Here is a 17,937-nt window from a genome sequence, read left to right as displayed (position 1 = left end):
GCCCGAGGGAGGGAGAGTGCAGCTTATCCATTTGACCACATGTTGACCTACAGATGCATTTTAGGATACATTTTGTCTGTCCCCAAAATAATGTCTTGTAAATAAATGTTGTGAAACAGTAACATTACAAGTTGACTTGAGATACCTATGTTATGGACATTTTCCGACATTACAATGCAAATAAATCAACATAATGCCTCTTTGAGTTTACTATACAGTTGTACTCAAAAGTTTGCACACCCTTAGAAAATTGGTAATATATGGACCATTTGTAAAGAAAACATGAGTGAGCAGACAAAACACATGTATTTTATTTCTTATGGGATTCATATTCAACTGTAGGTCATAACAGAATGGTACAATCATAAAACAAAACATGGCAACAAAGAAAAAAATGAACTTACCCCTGTTCAAAAGTCTGCATACCCTTAGTTCTTAATAATGTGTATTGCCCCCTTTAGAATCAATGACAGCGTGCAGTCTTTTGTAATAGTTGTCTATGAGGCCCCAAATTCTTGCAGGTGGTATAGCTGCCCATTCGTCTTGGCAAAATGCCTCCAGGTCATGCAAAGTCTTTGCTCGTCTTGCATGAACCGCAAGTTTGAGATCTCCCCAGAGTGGCTCGATGACATTAAGGTCAGGAGACTGTGATGGCCACTCCAGAACCTTCACCTTTTTCTGCTGTAACCACTGGAGTGTCAACTTGGCGTTGTGCTTAGGGTCACTGTCGTACTGGAAAGTCTAAGAGCGTCCCATGCGCAGCTTTTGTGCAGAAGAATGCAAATTGTCTGCCAGTATGATCTGATAACATGCTGCGTTCATCTTGCCATCAATTTTCACAAGATTCCCGTGCCTTTAGAGCTCACACCCTCCCATGCTTCACAGAGGGGATGGTATTCTGTTCACTATAGGCCTTGTCAACCCCTTTACAAACATAGCGCTTATGGTTGTGACCATAAAGCTCTATTTTGGTCTCGTCACTCCAAATTACAGTGTGCCAGAAGCTGTGAGGCGTGTCAAGGTGTTCAAGTATCGTCGTATTGTGCTCCTTGAAACAAGTTTTTTTCCAGAGCAGCCTGTATTTCTCCTGAGGTAACCTGTGGGTTTTTCTTTGTATCCCCAACAATTCTTCTGGAGGTTTTGGCTGAAATCTTTCTTGGTCTACTTGACCATGTCTTGGTATCAAGAGATTCCTGAATTTTCAACTTCTTAATAAGTGATTGGACAGAACTGACTGACATTTGCAAGGCTTTGGATATCTTTATATCATTTTCCATCTTTATAATGTTCCATTGACTTGGAATGAAGGTCTTTTGACAGTTCTTTTCTGCTCCCCATGGCTCAGTATCTAGCCTGCTCAGTGCATCCATGTGAGAGCCAACAAACTCATTGACTATTCATAAACAGACACTAATTGGAATTAAAAAATCCACAGGTGTGGGAAATTCACCTTTATTTGCCATTTTCACCTGTGTGTGTCACCATGTGTGTCTGTAACAAGGCCAAACATTCAAGTATGTAAACTTTTGATCAGGGCCATTTGGGTGATTTCTGTCATCATTATGATTCAAAAAACATCCAAACAACTATGTGATGATAAATGGCTTCATATGATCACTATCCTCAAAATCAATGCCAACATTTCACAATGCCAGGGTATGCAAACTAATGAGCACAACTGTATACCGCAATATGTTTCTAATAATTTCTCCTTTTTTTTGACCAGTTAGTAAGCTCTGTCCTATTATTCACTACTGACAAACAGTGTGAGTGGTTTATGATGTACTTCAGCACTTACTCCATAGTCATCTGGGATACCACATCAAAGCTGGTGAAGTCAGCGTTGGCAAAGTTGTCTTTGTACTGGCCCATCTTGATGGCGTCCAGCCACTCATCCACCGTACTGAAGCTGGAGAAGTCTGGCACACTGCGGTCCAGGAGAGGAAGATGGACACTAAGAAGATACACAAAAAGTCAAACATAGCTCTAAAGACAGTGTCATAACTTACCTCTATCATGGCAATTGGTATGATTGGAACAAAGAGCCTGTACTGGATCTGGATGGTCTTAATTGCTTGTATCAACACTGTTTGGGCTTGATGTACTGGAAGTCATTTGCAAAATATTTCAGAAGAGACGTCACGGGACAGTCGATGTTGAGAAGCATGTGTCTTTCAAAGGACATCCGATGCCATTGTAGTTCCTTTTACAGTGCTTGCTCAACAAGAAAATCTAGATCTTCACTGGCTGGAGATAATTAAATCTCAAAACTTCTACCTTTATTGACCTCACAGACACCCATACTCCCAAAAGGCGTTACTAGAGCAAGATGAGGAAAGGCAAACATATTAAATTACTAATCCTCCAAACTCCAACATGTTAGCCAATTGCATTACACTCCATGCGACCCCTGGGCTAATCCTTGAGGGGGATTCGAACCCTGTTCCCACTGCCTGTTTGTTTTGGCACCATTTTTTCAGGAGAACATACACAGTGGCCTTCCTGTTTTGGAAATCTGAACGATATATTGGTTGCTCCATTCACTTCGATTTTATCCCAGAGAGGGACAGTAAGAAAAATATAAAACTCAAAAGTAAAATAATTTACGAAAGAAATGTCACTACATCCTAGGGTAAAACTAGATACTCAGTAAATTGGTCCCAGCTTAAAAAATAGCGAACTTATCCTTTAAAAAAATACATCATATTTTTTGTTTTCATAAAACTGATGGAATCCAAATGTAGAAAATGCAAATGTGCAATAAGTTTCTCTCTTTGGGCAATGTCGCCAGTAACCCAAACCTCTCTGCAACGCGTGGTGAAAAACGCCCCAGAACATCACCAGTGTCCAGTTTCCTGCCATCGTAGACCTCCAAGGGCCTGTAGAAGCAGCAGGGAGCCCTCCCACCCCAACCATGGACTGTTTGTCCTCCTCCCATCAGGGAGGCGGTACAGAAGCCTCTGTTCCCGCACCAGCAGGCTAAAGAACCGTTTCTTCCCTGCAGCTGTTACACTGCTGAACAACGAGTCCTAGCGGTAGATCCACCCTACTAACCCCCATCTTCATTACCAGCACACACACCCGTCACCCGCTACTAGCCTCTTGGGACTTCTATACCCCTGAAATATGTATACACTCTCAGACTCATACTGCGCTGCATGCATATACATACGAACCTTCTTAAGCACATTACTAATGTACATGTCTATAGATATTAAATTATTACTGATCATATATGCACCGTAAACCTTTATTTGCACTCTAGCTATAATTACGGAAAGAAAAATCTGCACTTTTGTCAACTATTGGTACTGTTTATTACTGTACTCCAATGGTACTGTACATTCTGGCCATTTACTGTATAATATCTGTACTGCTATTTGCACTTTCTGGGTTAGAGGATAAACTACATTTCGTTGTCCTAGTGCTTGTACTCTGTACAATGATAATACAGTTAAATCTAATATAATCTAATCTTAGAAATGTTGTGCCATCCTTGTATTTATGTTGTTGACGCACATGAAAATGTTTGTTCTCAATGTTTTTTTGTCTTTAATGTTTACTGTGGCTTTTTTAAAAAGATAGAACTAAGAAAAAAAAACACTAGAGCCCAGGCAACATAAGGCTAAGGGAACATATGGCCCAGGGAACATAGAGTCAATGGAACATAGAGCTCAGGGAACATAGGGCCGGGGAACATAGGACTAAGACAGACATTTTCTCAAGAAATAAATAATTAATTGTATATATATTGTCTAAAAAGAACTATTGCATTTGAAAGATCAAGTGATTTCCATGAAAAAATAAATATTTACTTGATCTTCCAAATACATATTTTTTTTTTGACAACAATTCAACATCAAAAGAAAAAGGATACAAAATGTTTGGTATAAATAAATCTTACCATGAATATCTAATTGAAAGCATTGATCAAATCATGTCCTTTGCAACATAAAAATGTTTTACCATCTTTGAGTTTAGACATTGTATACAAAGGTTATATTGAAGCGCTACACTGGAAATTGTGGTGAGAGTCCAGGACAGTCATCGGGACACTTGGATTTAAACTCTCAAAACACAGACGAATATACAGATACAGTACAGAAACAGACAGATGGAAGAACATATAATGTTAGACTAACTGAAATACAAATACATTGATATAATGGATTTGGATATACGGATATAATGAAGCTAAGGACGGGATGGTAACTGTTGCACTCACCCAGATGATAGAGGAGTCATGGCCTTCAGACTGTTGGGGTTGCGGATCATCTTGTCCAGATTGTTGACGATCTGGCTGAACTTGGGACGATTGTTCCGGTCCTTCTGCCAGCAGTCCAGCATGAGCTGGTGCAGGGCCGAGGGGCAGTCCATGGGAGGGGGCAGCCTGTAGTCCTGCTCTATGGCATTGATTACCTGCAGGGGGAGGCAGAGATCTCTATGAGGCTGTACTTTCTATCAGAAGTTGCTTCTTGTATGATCAGAGTGTTTTGTGTCTAAGTTTTAGAAGAAGGTGATTTGAAGGCACATGATAGGGCGCACGTTCAAATAAAAACGTTTTGGGACAGTGACATATATTTGTGGTGAAATTTTGAACATTGAAGTGCCAAATATCCCATTCAAATTGTGTTTTTTTCATCAGACAAAACATTTAACAATTCCAACACATTTTGTACATAGTCCCCCTATTGTAAGGTGCTGAAAGTATTTTCATCCTTAGCATACAATGATTGCCTGAAGTCTGCAAGACATTGCCAGACGCTGGGTATCTTGGCTCTACCAGGCTTGTGCGGCAGCCACCTTCAGATCCTACTATTTTCAGGGGCTTTTGACTTTAGACCTGTCTTCAACATGTAAAAGGCACGCTCAAATGTATTCAGACTGGCTGATTGACCAATGAAGAACTCTAGGGCCCCAAAACACTCCGTGGTAGCTGTTGCAGTATATTTGGAGTCATTGTTCTGCTACATGATGAACCAGACTCATTTGGTTGCATCTGAGCAGACAAACCGCATCTGTACACTACAGATTCCATTTTGTCTCCAAACTTAACTCTTGTTAACCTGTATATTATTCCTTGTCTCATCTGTGCACAATATTTCTTCCCAAACTCGGCTGGCTCTTTTAGATACTTTTTAAGGCATTTTGCTCTTAAGGCATCCTAGTGTTGGCACCTTGCTGTCCAGCCTCAAGAGATGTCTTCTGGTCATTTCCATAGCTTTTGAATTTACACTGGCATGTTTCAGATGTACCATGCATGTTTGCGGTCATCAATTTGAGGTACAATTGAGCAATATGTCCACTGTACAGAAACACGATACAATTCAGGTAACTGTTTTCACACTCTCCAGCTTGTCCGAAAATGTGTCCCACTCTACCTTGGAAGGTGGTCTCCAGCTATCTATATCTGCAAGTTTGAACAAAAAAATGTTGTAATGTTTTGAGTCTATCTTTGATATCTTGTATCTGAAAATGTATTGGAATGTAAAAAAGCCCTTGCCACCCTAAACTGAAGGAATATGTACAAAACATGATGCTATTTCTAAATGGTTAATCTGATATGTCTGCACTTTAAGCCCACAGTCATTATATAATTTAACTTCACAATTTACTAAATGCTAGGAGATAAATCATGGCAGTGTTATACAGTGAAAACTGAAACCCTCATGTCCACAAACATACAGTACATAATCCAGCAAACAATAAGGACAAAACATAGTTTTTTGAAACAGTTTTGCGTTGGTTACAAATATCTAAGTGAGTGTCTGGTCCAGATCTAATTGTTTGGTTTTGCCTATTTTATGGTCATTATCATGCTAAAATGGTCCATGTCTAGTCGTAGACTGAGTGCAGCCAGTGGTCAGTGGTAATGCTGGTGGTGAGGGAAGGACCAGGCTACCAGTAGGGAACAACTAGCCCAGAGGATCCTTTGGCTCATTATCACCACCATCATACAGCTTTATTCAGGGCCAGATTAATCTCATTCACACGCCTCCTTCCCAACCAAGACCGTGGTGGATTCAAAAAACTATCTGAAGCCGCTAATAAGATAACTGTTGAGCTCCTCAGTCCCTCTTAGCACATTAGCGTTCACACTTTCAATTTGAAGCTATTTTCATTATCTCTCTTCCATAATTTGCTCAATTCTCCACCACCCAGAGGGATCCAGGAAAGAGGCTCCAGTCAAGAGCAGGAATAGTCTGCAGAGCGTTGCTTTGCATCCCAAATCATCTTACAATCTCTCAGTGGTAACTTGGGGCTTTCACATTAAATCCATGTTTGAAAGCTTCTGTTTAGCCAGGGGAAGAGAACCACTATGTCAAAATGGATCTCTAAGGAGGGTCATCAATAGGTTCATTCATGAACAACTGAAGCTTTAGGTAGCAGGGTGGTCAAGAGGGCTAGTAGTAAAGTAAATGGATGATGGTTCTAATCCTGAGCTGCCGTGGTGAAAATCTGCATTCTGTCCCTGAGCAAGAAACTTAAGAATGCAAAGATTTTTAGATCGTTTTTAGTTTTATCTCCCATTTTTTAAATCTCCCATTTTTGTCTGGATGTATAGAATCACTATAATAACACAGCCATGGCATTTCAAATTGAAAGTAAGTGTTTTCTATCACATGGGGCATGTATCGACACATACTGTACATAACCCATTTTGGCTCAATAGCACCACATTTACAACCAGTGGCAAAAAATCTTGGAATGCATCTTTAACCAAAATTGCTCCCAGGTTGTTGCTGAAAAATTTTATTAGTCATATTCACCTTGTAAAATACTTCAAAATATATATTTTAGAATATAATTTAAACATTTGATGACAGGCTTTCAAGGGTGGTTTAACCTGACCAATGATACAAATATGCAAGTATATGAATACATACATCTTGATTGGTCATGTCCCAGTAAGGTCTCTCTCCATAGGACATGACTTCCCACATGACGATGCCGTAGCTCCAGACATCACTGGCGGATGTGAACTTCCTGTACTGGATGGCTTCAGGAGCTGTCCATCGGATAGGAATCTTCCCTCCCTGAGAAACCCAACACAAAGCAGGAACAACCACATACAAGGAAGTGAGACGGAAACAAAATCGTCACAGTGTCCTGACTCTGCAGAGAGAAAGTATTCACAGCAACAATACTCTGTAATCCAAACTGTGAAATGGATAGAACTAAACCCCTGGGAGTGGATGTATGTGACATGGAATCCTGTGAAAGGGGAAGACATGTGAGCGGGCTCTGTTAGGAAGGGGGTGTGTGCCTCCGTGTTCATGTGTGCATGCGTGCGGTCAGCTCATGGCACTCACCAGGGCGCTGGTGTATGTGGGGTCTGAAGTGTCATCCTCCAAGAAACGGGACAGGCCAAAGTCTGACACCTTGCACACCAGGTTGCTGTTGACCAGGATGTTGCGTGCGGCCAGGTCGCGGTGGACGTAGTTCATGTCCGCCAGGTACTTCATGCCTGAGGCGATGCCGCGCAGCATGCCCACCAGCTGGATCACGGTGAACTGGCCGTCATTTTGCTGCGGAACAAAAGGATCATATTAGATCAGCAATGACGAGAGCTTCTCGCAAGCAAAATCGACTTCCTTCTGATGCAAGTCGGCCAAACGAAACAAGGGGTTCTGGTTGGTAGCAAAGTTATTTATTTACCATACTGCTATTTACTCACCTCGCTTCGGTTGAAACTGTTCGTGGAAATTGTTGTTTTTGAATGTGCTAAGATGATTAATAATTTAATAAATTATGTCCATGTAAGTTTGCTACTAAGGCCGTCCTCTAGTACTGTCACAACATGTTAGATGGTTAATCTTGTTCTAAGCCACTTCTGCACAGTGTGTACATAACCCGGGGAGGCGGTTAGAATGTAAGAGACGTGACGTGTGCTCAGTCCTTCCAAACAGCATGCTGTGGGTATGACTTCTTTCAGCAGGATGCTTTAAGGAGTAAAATATGCGCTACTGGCTCACTTCTGTCCATGCCTGCCGACCCAGTAGAAAAGTCTCCCAGGCCTGGTAATTATCCGGTGCCGGTGGTTGGTAAAAAAGACATTCGATATGATTCATAAAGTGATACATCCTTAGATCTGAGACTTCCCTCTATGGTTAAAAAGGTCTGGCAAATAGGCTGGGCTTCTAGGTCTGACTGGCTACGGCTGCTCTCCTCCCTGGCCGGGACAATGTTTTTCCCCATACATGGCTAGTGTCTGGATCTGCTGTGCAGACAGCTGTGCCACCGCTGCAAACGCGCACATCTGCCCCTTCACCACCCACCATGAGGACCAGAGATCAACTAGGGACAATCTATCAGGATTATGACGAGAAATGTGAACACGAGTATGGACAGACAGGCCCAGTATCATGGCCTAGGGCTGTTGATTCCTTTAGGCATGTTCCCTGGCTGTGGTAGCTGATTCCTCTAGCTTGTGTCTTCCACCCATTTTGCTACTCATTAGCAGAGCAGGGACTTCTCCTCACGTCCACCAGCTCGGTTTGCTCCTCATGCACCACAGCAATTAAGTGTTTTGCATTATTCATGAGGATGAAATCTCTCACAAATAAGCTCATTTTCCAGCATTTCCCGACTTTCTGTCCTCTACAGACAACACATAAATGGTCTAAAATATATCAAGAAAGATTCTAATAAATGAAAACAATAAAAAACACTTGATATGCTGCAGAATGCAATATGTTTTTGATTAGTACCAATATTTTATTAATATATTTTATTTTATTTATTGCACATGTTGCAAACACTGTCAAGATGAAACACATGCAGAAAGTGCAGAGCTTGTGATTTGCTTGACTCAGTGAATATATGTGTTAGTCATCGTCAAGGACACGAGTCTCGCTAACCCAAACAAGATCTTATATCCCACAGTCACATTATTGACTAAACTTGGGTCAATGATGTTTCTACTCGGAGCAACTTTTTTCATTACACTGATTGGCCCAGGTGGGCGGTGTATCATTTGTGGGGGATGAATGTTTACCATTATATTCAATTACTACTGCTTTCTCAGTCCATCTTATGTATCCGTTGCATATACCATTCCTGTCATTTTCTCGCTTTCTCTCTCTCTCGCAGATGCATCAGAGCAGCTGGGGCTGCACCAGGAAATGCAGGGGATCTTTCAGTTGGCAGCTCTTATCTAAGGTAGTTGTCTCCACTAACCCGCTTCTGCCTCCTTTACAGAGTGCCATGTTTCTAAACACTGATGCTGTCAGCAAACAGTGTCATAAGCTGTCACAGTGAGGTACCAAAGTGGCGCTGCGTTGTTTGGAATATTGTGCGCTGTCAAATATGCTTAACACACAGAGAGACACAGAGGCACCCAACCCCATCAAATTCAAGAGTGAGTTGGCATACAGTGTTTCGGAGGTTTGAAGCAGAATGCTAATTAAGTTCAAACTCAAGGTCATGCGCCTTGAGCAGACAACGAAGCAGCAGACGGGAAGATGGCTGTCTGGCTACGTTTTTGAAAAGAGGATTTTGTTGTATGTTTTGATTCAGAGACAACGTTTAATGTCCTAGATTTAAAACATCCTCCCAAAGCTCAGAGCTGATAATCATAAGTGTGCCCTCCTGCCCTAAGTAATGAAAGCCTTACTCAGTATGATCCATGCATAAGCAGACAATAACACTGGTGAGGAGTGAGAAAATAAGGATATATCAAAGGAGGTTCAGACGATTGTCATCCACATAAATAGGCCAGCACATCAGACATACAGTATCTAAACATGAACAGGCTATAAATATATCGTGCAAAAGTACATAGTGCAAGTGATAAATGCTGTTCCCACCAACCTACTGTCTCTTCATGCTATCAAAACTTTAAAACGGTTATAATTATATAAACATTCTTAGCCTCTGCCTTGATCTTATTCTATTGCTTTTATTTTTGGTTTAGTTTGAAATGTGAATCTTAAATACAATTTGTTAATATTAGTTAATAGGTCATTCATACTGTATTGCAAAAGTTATATTTAACAATTTCTTTTGAAAGTGTGTAACATTTTATGTCACATACTATATATTTAGGTTGACATGGACACTGTTAAAGTTCAATAGAGATTTCCATTGAGCTTCGATTTTAGCAAATTTCCCCACTGCTCTTCTTACCAGAAAGTCACAGGTCAACACATGAGACCACACACTCATCTGACATCAGTTAGTACGGGAATACATACTATTACTGACACTATGTGTAGACTGCATTCTTTATGTGGAAACTAGGTGAATTACAACATTAACAGTTTGCATATAAACCCAAACTCCCTCTCCTCCGCTCGCCAATCCCACTAAAATGTTTTACTTTCAGTTTTGGTCCACCAGCAATATCTGTTTTCTATTTTAAAGATATTTCACAAGATATTTAATATTTAGAAGGCACAAATACACTATTTTGTTCTGTGTAGAATTGTAGCCTATCCTCGTTTTCCACCATTTATTGAAATACTTGGTAAAGAGATGCCTAAGCTTCTTAGTGACACTGATGAAAGAGTGAGATTTGACAACAGAAGACAGACCGGCATATATAATAAATTTGACAGACAGACATTAAGGAAATATTACTGCAGCTGAAATGTGTGGAGATCTCTTTAAGAACTTGGGGGTGCAGTTTCACATGACTAATGTGCTGTATCTTAACGTTGACATAAATATTGCTGGGTTAGCATTTATTTATTATTCATTTCATGAGTGTATGTGCATGACTGCCTACAGGACTGCCAATCTCCATGTCTTCGACTACCTGCCTATCTCCATGTCTTTGTCTACCTGCCATAGTCATTAGAGTATTCGACTCACTCTGAGGAAGGAGTCCAGTGATCCATTCTCCATGAACTCAGTGATGATCATAACTGGAGCACTCTTGGTGACCACACCCTCCAGGTGGATCACATTGGGGTGATCAAACTGACCCATGATAGATGCCTCAGACAAGAAGTCACGCCTCTGCTTCTCTGTGTACCCTGATTTCAGTGTCTTGATCGCAACAAACATCTCCCTCTTCCCTGGGAGCCTCAAGTTCCCACTGCACACCTCCCCAAACTCTCCTAAAGAACACAGCATAGAGGCAGAGAGAAAGTTATTTATATAAGATTATGAGCCTTCAAATAATGAACAATTTATAATTTGTTATTAAGAATGACTGGCCTTTTTCTTTACCTGCGCCAATAACTTGCTCAATCTTCACACAGGAGATGTCAATCTCCTTAGCAAACTCCCTTACAGCCTCGTTGGGGTCCTCATATGTAAATGGATCAATATATATCTTCATTCCTGGAGTCACTTGGAAAAAAAAAGATGCAGATATAATTTTTTATTCTGTCACATTCACAAATTCAGCCACCATGTCTGTATTTAAGATTCAGAGTTTTAGCAGCCAATGCAGTGGATTATTATGATAGAGTCAGAGAGGTAGAATGATAGGTTTGGCTTGGGGCCTCTAGGCTATAATAATCAATGGGCAATGACATCGTGTTTCCAGAGAGTTGTTGGAAGTGATAAGACAGGTTAATGTATGTATCAGCTCTGGGGTGTCATAGCAGACCATTAACACCCAGGAAAGGCAGTCAGGCAGTATATCAGTATCACACTCTGCTCTAGGAAATAAATTGTCACTCTCAAGCTCTAATGCCAGGTAAATTGGCTTAAGGTGGCCTTCAAGTGTTCAGTGACCAAAGTCTCCCAGGTTTCAAATACGATTATTCAGGCTCTCACATCCACATCTGGCTTGAGGCTTTTCAAATGGATATTGTGCTCAGGCACAGGCAGTCTGAGAGGCTGTGAAACCAGCATAGACTAACGCCATGAAACTTGTAGAGCAGACTAAATGGAAGAAGTCTCTATGAACAGATGGAGTCCCCAGGCAGGAACACTCCTTTCTCTTTCCAAACTATGGAGCAATCCAAGGACCACACACCAGGGCACGGCTAAGACCACCTGACACAGAAGAGGATAGCCAGGATAACTACGACCAACCGTGTAGGGAGGAAGACACATAGGGGAGTCGAATGGTATTAATAGCTGTGAAATGCCCTCAGCATCTCTGGCAATACTCCTTACTAAATTCCATCCTGGCAGAAATGAGTTCTGTAAATACAGCATTTACTGCAATCTGATACTATTGATTACAAATGGAAAAGCTGTCTTCATTGATAAGCCTGGCAAGCGGAAGAGCTAAATAGACAAATATATAAAGAGCTAAAATAAGCTCAGGCAGAAAGTATTTCAGAGCATTTCTGTTTAGCTGAGTGAGGAAGGGGAAAATGATAAGCCATAAGCTCACAGAAAGAGCCAAACTAGTTTAAATTACAGCTCCTGAGCTCCATCTTGAAAATGTATTCCAGTATCATGGAGGTCTGAGCCAACATGGAAAATGATGTATGAAGGCTATTACTTCCCAATATCCTTAGACTTTTTCAGCAATTACACATTTTGTGTGTCTATTAACATGTTAATGAAATGGGTGTCAAAATGGACTTCCTAAACTATATCCAATATATTAGATTACATAAAACATGTTTGAGGAAAATTATAGAATTTCTACACCATTTGAAAAACAGCAAAAACAAGAAAGATTTACTAAAATTGAGCTCAGTGTTTAAATAAAATGTGTACCCAATCTACAAGTACAGATGGGGAATTATAAGCCACTCTGTGAAAGACTGCGCTGTCAAATAGTTTGACAATTTAAGAATAACATTTCTCAACATATAATTGCAAATAACTTGGGGATCTCATCATCTGCGGTACATACTATCATTAAAAGATTCATAGAATCATGAGTAATCTCTGTATGCAAGGGAAAAGGGCTAAACACAATATTAGGTGGCCATGATCTTCGGGTCCTCAGGTGGCGCTGCATTAAAAACAGACGATTCTGTAGTGGAAATCACTGCATGGGCTCAGGAACACTGAGGAAAACTTGTCTATGAACACAGTATGTTGCAGTATTCACAACTGCAAGTTAAAACACTACCATGAAAAGAAGAAACTAAACAACATCCAATAATACCAGTGCCTTCTCTGGATGGAATGAGACGATATGGAAAACTGTCCTGTGGTCTGATGAATCAGAATTTGAGATTATTTTCGGGAATCATGGACGCCCTGTCCTCCGGGCTAAAGAGAATAAGGACCATCCAGCTTGTAATCACTGCACAGTGCAAAAGCCGCTTCTGTTCCTTACTCAAAACTTTCCTTTATAACTTTTAAGTTAAAAAGGAACGTTTTGAGTAAGGAACAGATGCGTTCAATTTGCAGTCGTCTCTTAATTTTAACCCTTCTGTTCCTCACTCAAAATCTTCCTTTTCAAAGGAAATAAAAAGGTGAAGTGGTCTCTTAATTTTTTCTGGAGCTGTATGTAGCCATCCTTTTAAGAGAATGCTTTGCTTATTTCATCAGGACAATGCAAACCACATTCTGCATGTATCACAACTGCATGGCTCTGTAGTAAAAGAGTCTGGGTGCTAAACTGGCCTGCCTGCAGTCTAGACCTGTCAACCATTGAAAACATTTGGTGCATTATGAAATGACAAATACAGCAAAGGAGACTTAAATTCTATATCAAGCAAGAATGGGACAACAATCCACATTCAAAACTACAGTAATTGCTCTCCTCAGGTCCCAAACGCTTACAGAGTGTTGTTAAAAGAAGAGATGATGCAACACAGAGGTTAACAGGCCCGTCCCAAATTCTTTAACACGTGTGGCTGGCATCAAATTGAAAATGGGCATGTATTTTTCCAAAAACAATAACATTTCTCACTTTCAACATTTGATATGTTGTCTTTGTACTATTTTCAATTAAATATAAGGATAAATGATTTGCACATCATTGCACTCTGTTTTTATTTGCATTTTATGCAGCATCCCAAGTTTTGGGATGTTGTCAAAACAAGTTGAAAGAAATTGTATTCTTCAAAATGAAAACTGACAATTCGATCATTCCTTGACATTTTCTTGGTTGGATACTTCAGCAATAGCTATGATCCACAAGGAACCCAACATAAAGTGAATGGAATCTAATCGTTGAAAGGTACATATAAATAATTATAGAATATTACAGAATTATAAAATTAATTATAAGGATATAAGGAAATTCCTCAAAAATTAAAAGGAGGGAATACACAAGCGTTTCACTACAACTGCAAAAAAACACATTGAACTTTGAAATATTCAATTTCATATAATGCCTTTGGTAATTCCTTTAAAAAATGCATTACTATGTAAGTGGTACTATATACTTTTTTGCTACTGTCTGTATGAACCAAAATGTACTAGGCCTAGACCTGTACATATAGAAGGTGAAACTGATAGATAAAAAACATTAAGGATCCTTGGACGCCTGCTTATTACACATGAAAAACTCCTGATCTAACAGAAGGCTAATTGTAATTTCCACTGGCGCCATCATTTGAATATCAAATGAGACCACACATGCAAAAAACAGGTTACCAATGGAGAGGTGAAAAGCACAAGGTCGGGAGGTAGCCAAGGACGCTAGTGTGTCAGGTGGTAGCCAAAAAGACGTGTGTGATGCATCAGATGGCTGTGTGAATCAGTAGTCATGGAGACAGGTGTGAGTATGCGTGTGTGTGTGTGTGTGAGAGAGTATTTGCATGTGTTAGTGAGAGAGTGTGTATGATGGGGGAGGCGCAAACAGAGTGAGATCGAAGGCTGGGTAACTCACTGTGGCCACTGGTGTAATGCTGCAGCTTGTCAGTATACTCAGAGTCCGCCCTCTCAAAGCCACGCCTCCTGGGAGAAAGACAAAGAGCTATAGAGCTGGTCCAGAGAGGGGGGGGTATCAAGTGTATCAAGCCTACCCAGTCTACAGCTACCTAATGACCACTAAACACAACCAGCATATAAATTATAAACCCCACAGCACCCATTCAATAAAATAAACAAAATATGGGGGAAAACAACCGTTATTGTAAATGTGTCTAATCTGGTTGGCTTGTTAGAATGCCTCATGGTGGGTCACCAGCAGTATTGGTTGACTGGACTGAAGCAGGAATGACTCACCGGTTGCAGACAATGATGATGACAACCACTGCAATGAGGAAGACCAGGCCTGCTGCCGTGGAACCAATAATGAGGGGCAGCTTTTCCTGGATGCTGGTGTTGTACTCCTCTGTGATTAGACAAACACACACAAACACACCATCACAAACTGAAACATATGGGACGGCATCTGAGCAAATGAGTGGGTGGGTGACAGACAGACAGTTGGGGGAGCAATGGGCATTGGCTGGCAGCACACAAACTCTCTCCAAAGCCCACTGAGCAGACTTGGATGCCAGCGTTATGGCCGCTTGCACGTCAAGAACTGAGAGAGCATGTTTGGGAGAGACCAACCACTCTTCCCTCCAGATTCCTGCCAAACACAAGGAATTCAGCCTGTTAGTAGGCACATACTCAGGTCCTAAATGTAATGTCTGGGCTGAGGCTGGAGAGGGCTGCGCTATGGGTTGTGTCCCAGGCCAGTACTACTGTACTGTATGCAACCTATTATGATGCTGGGTTCTCCTTTGTCTGGGAGTGTGTTGGCTGCTTGCCGTGGAGGAAAGGAGAACAAAGCAAAGGGACGATAAGGCTAACGATGGCCCCGGGCAATGCAGGTAATGAGATGTTTACTGAAAACCCAGGTCACCGTGCTAACATTAGCCGAGCTGTTTAGGAGCGAGGAAAGAAGCTAGTCTGCATACCGCAGTAGTACATACATAACCCTAATTGCTCCCAGGTCATCGCTGTAAATAAGAAGGCATTGTGAACAGTTACCCCTGATAACATAAAAAGTAAAAATAAAATTAGCACACTTTAACCGGTCTATAACACATTAAGGCAGGGCCATCATCAAAAATAGAATGTTACAAAATTAGGGTAAAAAAAAAAAAGTGGTTGAACACAGTTTTTAGTTGTCTCAGAGCATTTCCCAATCCACATTTTTAGATTTGTTGAATTATTGCATCTGAGCTGAAATGGTCAATATTGTCTTTATGGGCCAAGAATGGGGCAAGCCCAGATCCACAGGGGGACAAACCGAGCAGTTTCATCCCGCAGTCGGTCCTGGAGTGGGATGTGATTACTCTGCATCACAAAATGCTTGATCTGGGCTAAGGGATAATCTTTTAGGCAAGTGATAGCATGATGAGGGCAAGTGATGAATACAAATATTTCTTTTTATATCATCCTGGTATTATGAGGCTTTGGAACCTGTGTGTTGACCACTTAGAGACTATTTAGACTACAACAATTTTTGCGACTATCATTTACATTTAAATAACATTTACATAACATGTAAATACAATGGTCTATTCACAAAAGCAACTAGAAAATCTCATAAGGAGCAACAATGGAGTGCACAGAGCGCTCAAGTGACCAGAAAGGCATATAAACTATCTGATAATGTTGTTTACACTTCTAACTGAAATTGCGCTCTCCGTCTGTTTCTGGTGATAGTATGATCTAGGTGCCAGTCTGAGATGTTTTGGGTTGCTTCCTAATGACAGAGTAATTTGTCTCTGTTTCTGCTCATACATGGAGCCAGAAGAACTTCAGACCCAGATTTGCTATGTAACCTCTCAATCCACTCCAATCAACATTGAGCAAGACATTTTTCTTTAGACCTCAATAGCTGCAGGGAGTATCTGTTGAACATTTTCATCTGTTTACAAAATACAAAAATGTAGCACCAACACAAATCTGGCAACAACTCATGTTCATCAAAATAAATGATGATAGTAGTGTAAAAACACCCTAAGATCTGATGGCAAGGGCCCAAAGTCAATCAGATTTCTATTAAGCAGGGCTGGCCAAAATCAGCCTTGATGGTTTTCCAAAGCATTCAAACACCTGACTTAATATTTTCATTGGGTTTTTCACCCCTGAAGATTTCCAGGTAGATTACCTAGCATATCAAACAAAAGAAACAAGCACATCTTTATTGCACTTTTTCTCTAAGATCAGACCAAATGTAATGTGAAACATTTGCAAGAATGCATATAATGAGACAAGGGGCAAAATAGTTTTCAAGGTTCTGTAACTCATATGTCTAAACACATTTTTATGCATGTGATAAGCTCAAGACATTAAATATATAAATATATATGGACTTAAAAACACAAAGCAAAGAAATCCAATCATTCATCTCAGGTAGCCAATTTTCTTTTCACCCGCACCTTCAGTCATGGTCTGAAAATACAGCTTGCCACTGTAACGTCCAAACCCGGCCACAGTCCGAGCACGAACCAGGAACACATAGATTCCTCCTGGTTTGAGACCGCGGATGACCGCTGTGTTGGTCAGGCTCTTTATGACAGTGGAGTTGGACTCGCTTTGATCCTGAGAGATTAGTGAAAAAAGAGGGAGAAAATCAACAAAAGAATTACAATACAATTTGGCTATATTGGATGTAGCAAAATTTAACTAAGCTAACATTACTGTTCCTGCATTATGTGTTTCAATGGAACAAATAGGGTAAATGTTGATCTAAATCCTGTTACTATGTATATCCCAGCATATAGTGAGCCTGTAAGTATTGATACTGTACATTGCAACATTTTGAAACTTGTAACGAACTTGGGTTTGCGCATCAGAATATTTAAAGCTTACTGTAAAATATGGACTTAAGTTAGATCTAGGTATAGTCAATGAACTCTCATTAGAGGTAAGACTTTAATTGGGATTGGGAAACATGGGACATAAACCATATCAATGACTTGATTATAATCTGACCCGCTTGATTACCATGCCCACTCAGCTTAATCTAAAATCATTTTGATTGATTTTACACTAATACACCAGAAAGATTTGCTCATCTGAATATTAGTTACCATTGTCCCATTGGCTACTTCAGAAATGCAAGGATTCCTGTAGCTAAGCTCACATCACTACTAAAAGGAACTAAAAAGATATTAA

At 40.5% G+C, this 17,937-nt stretch overlaps 1 protein-coding gene across 7 annotated transcripts in view; it reads right to left on the bottom strand.

Annotated features, from left to right (window-relative positions):
- Window positions 1-17,937, bottom strand: part of ephb2b (eph receptor B2b) — a 175,619-nt gene that overhangs the window by 3,956 nt on the left and 153,726 nt on the right. For 4 of the 7 annotated variants that reach the window (XM_020055922.2, XM_034287449.1, XM_034287453.1 and 1 more), the window contains 9 exons: window positions 17,199-17,361; window positions 15,043-15,151; window positions 14,705-14,772; window positions 11,176-11,298; window positions 10,816-11,063; window positions 7,314-7,529; window positions 6,888-7,037; window positions 4,226-4,419; window positions 1,799-1,954 (listed from right to left, as the gene is read on the bottom strand). In XM_020055922.2, coding sequence (XP_019911481.1) covers window positions 1,799-1,954; window positions 4,226-4,419; window positions 6,888-7,037; window positions 7,314-7,529; window positions 10,816-11,063; window positions 11,176-11,298; window positions 14,705-14,772; window positions 15,043-15,151; window positions 17,199-17,361 — 1,427 coding nt within the window. The remainder of the gene's footprint in view (window positions 1-1,798; window positions 1,955-4,225; window positions 4,420-6,887; window positions 7,038-7,313; window positions 7,530-10,815; window positions 11,064-11,175; window positions 11,299-14,704; window positions 14,773-15,042; window positions 15,152-17,198; window positions 17,362-17,937) is intronic. The other 3 variants (XM_034287451.1, XM_034287450.1, XM_034287452.1) reach the window with 3 other exon arrangements.

This window comes from Esox lucius, chromosome 17, assembly GCF_011004845.1.
Source record: "Esox lucius isolate fEsoLuc1 chromosome 17, fEsoLuc1.pri, whole genome shotgun sequence".
Lineage (NCBI taxonomy): Eukaryota > Metazoa > Chordata > Actinopteri > Esociformes > Esocidae > Esox > Esox lucius.
This window is presented reverse-complemented; position numbering and strand designations above follow the sequence as displayed.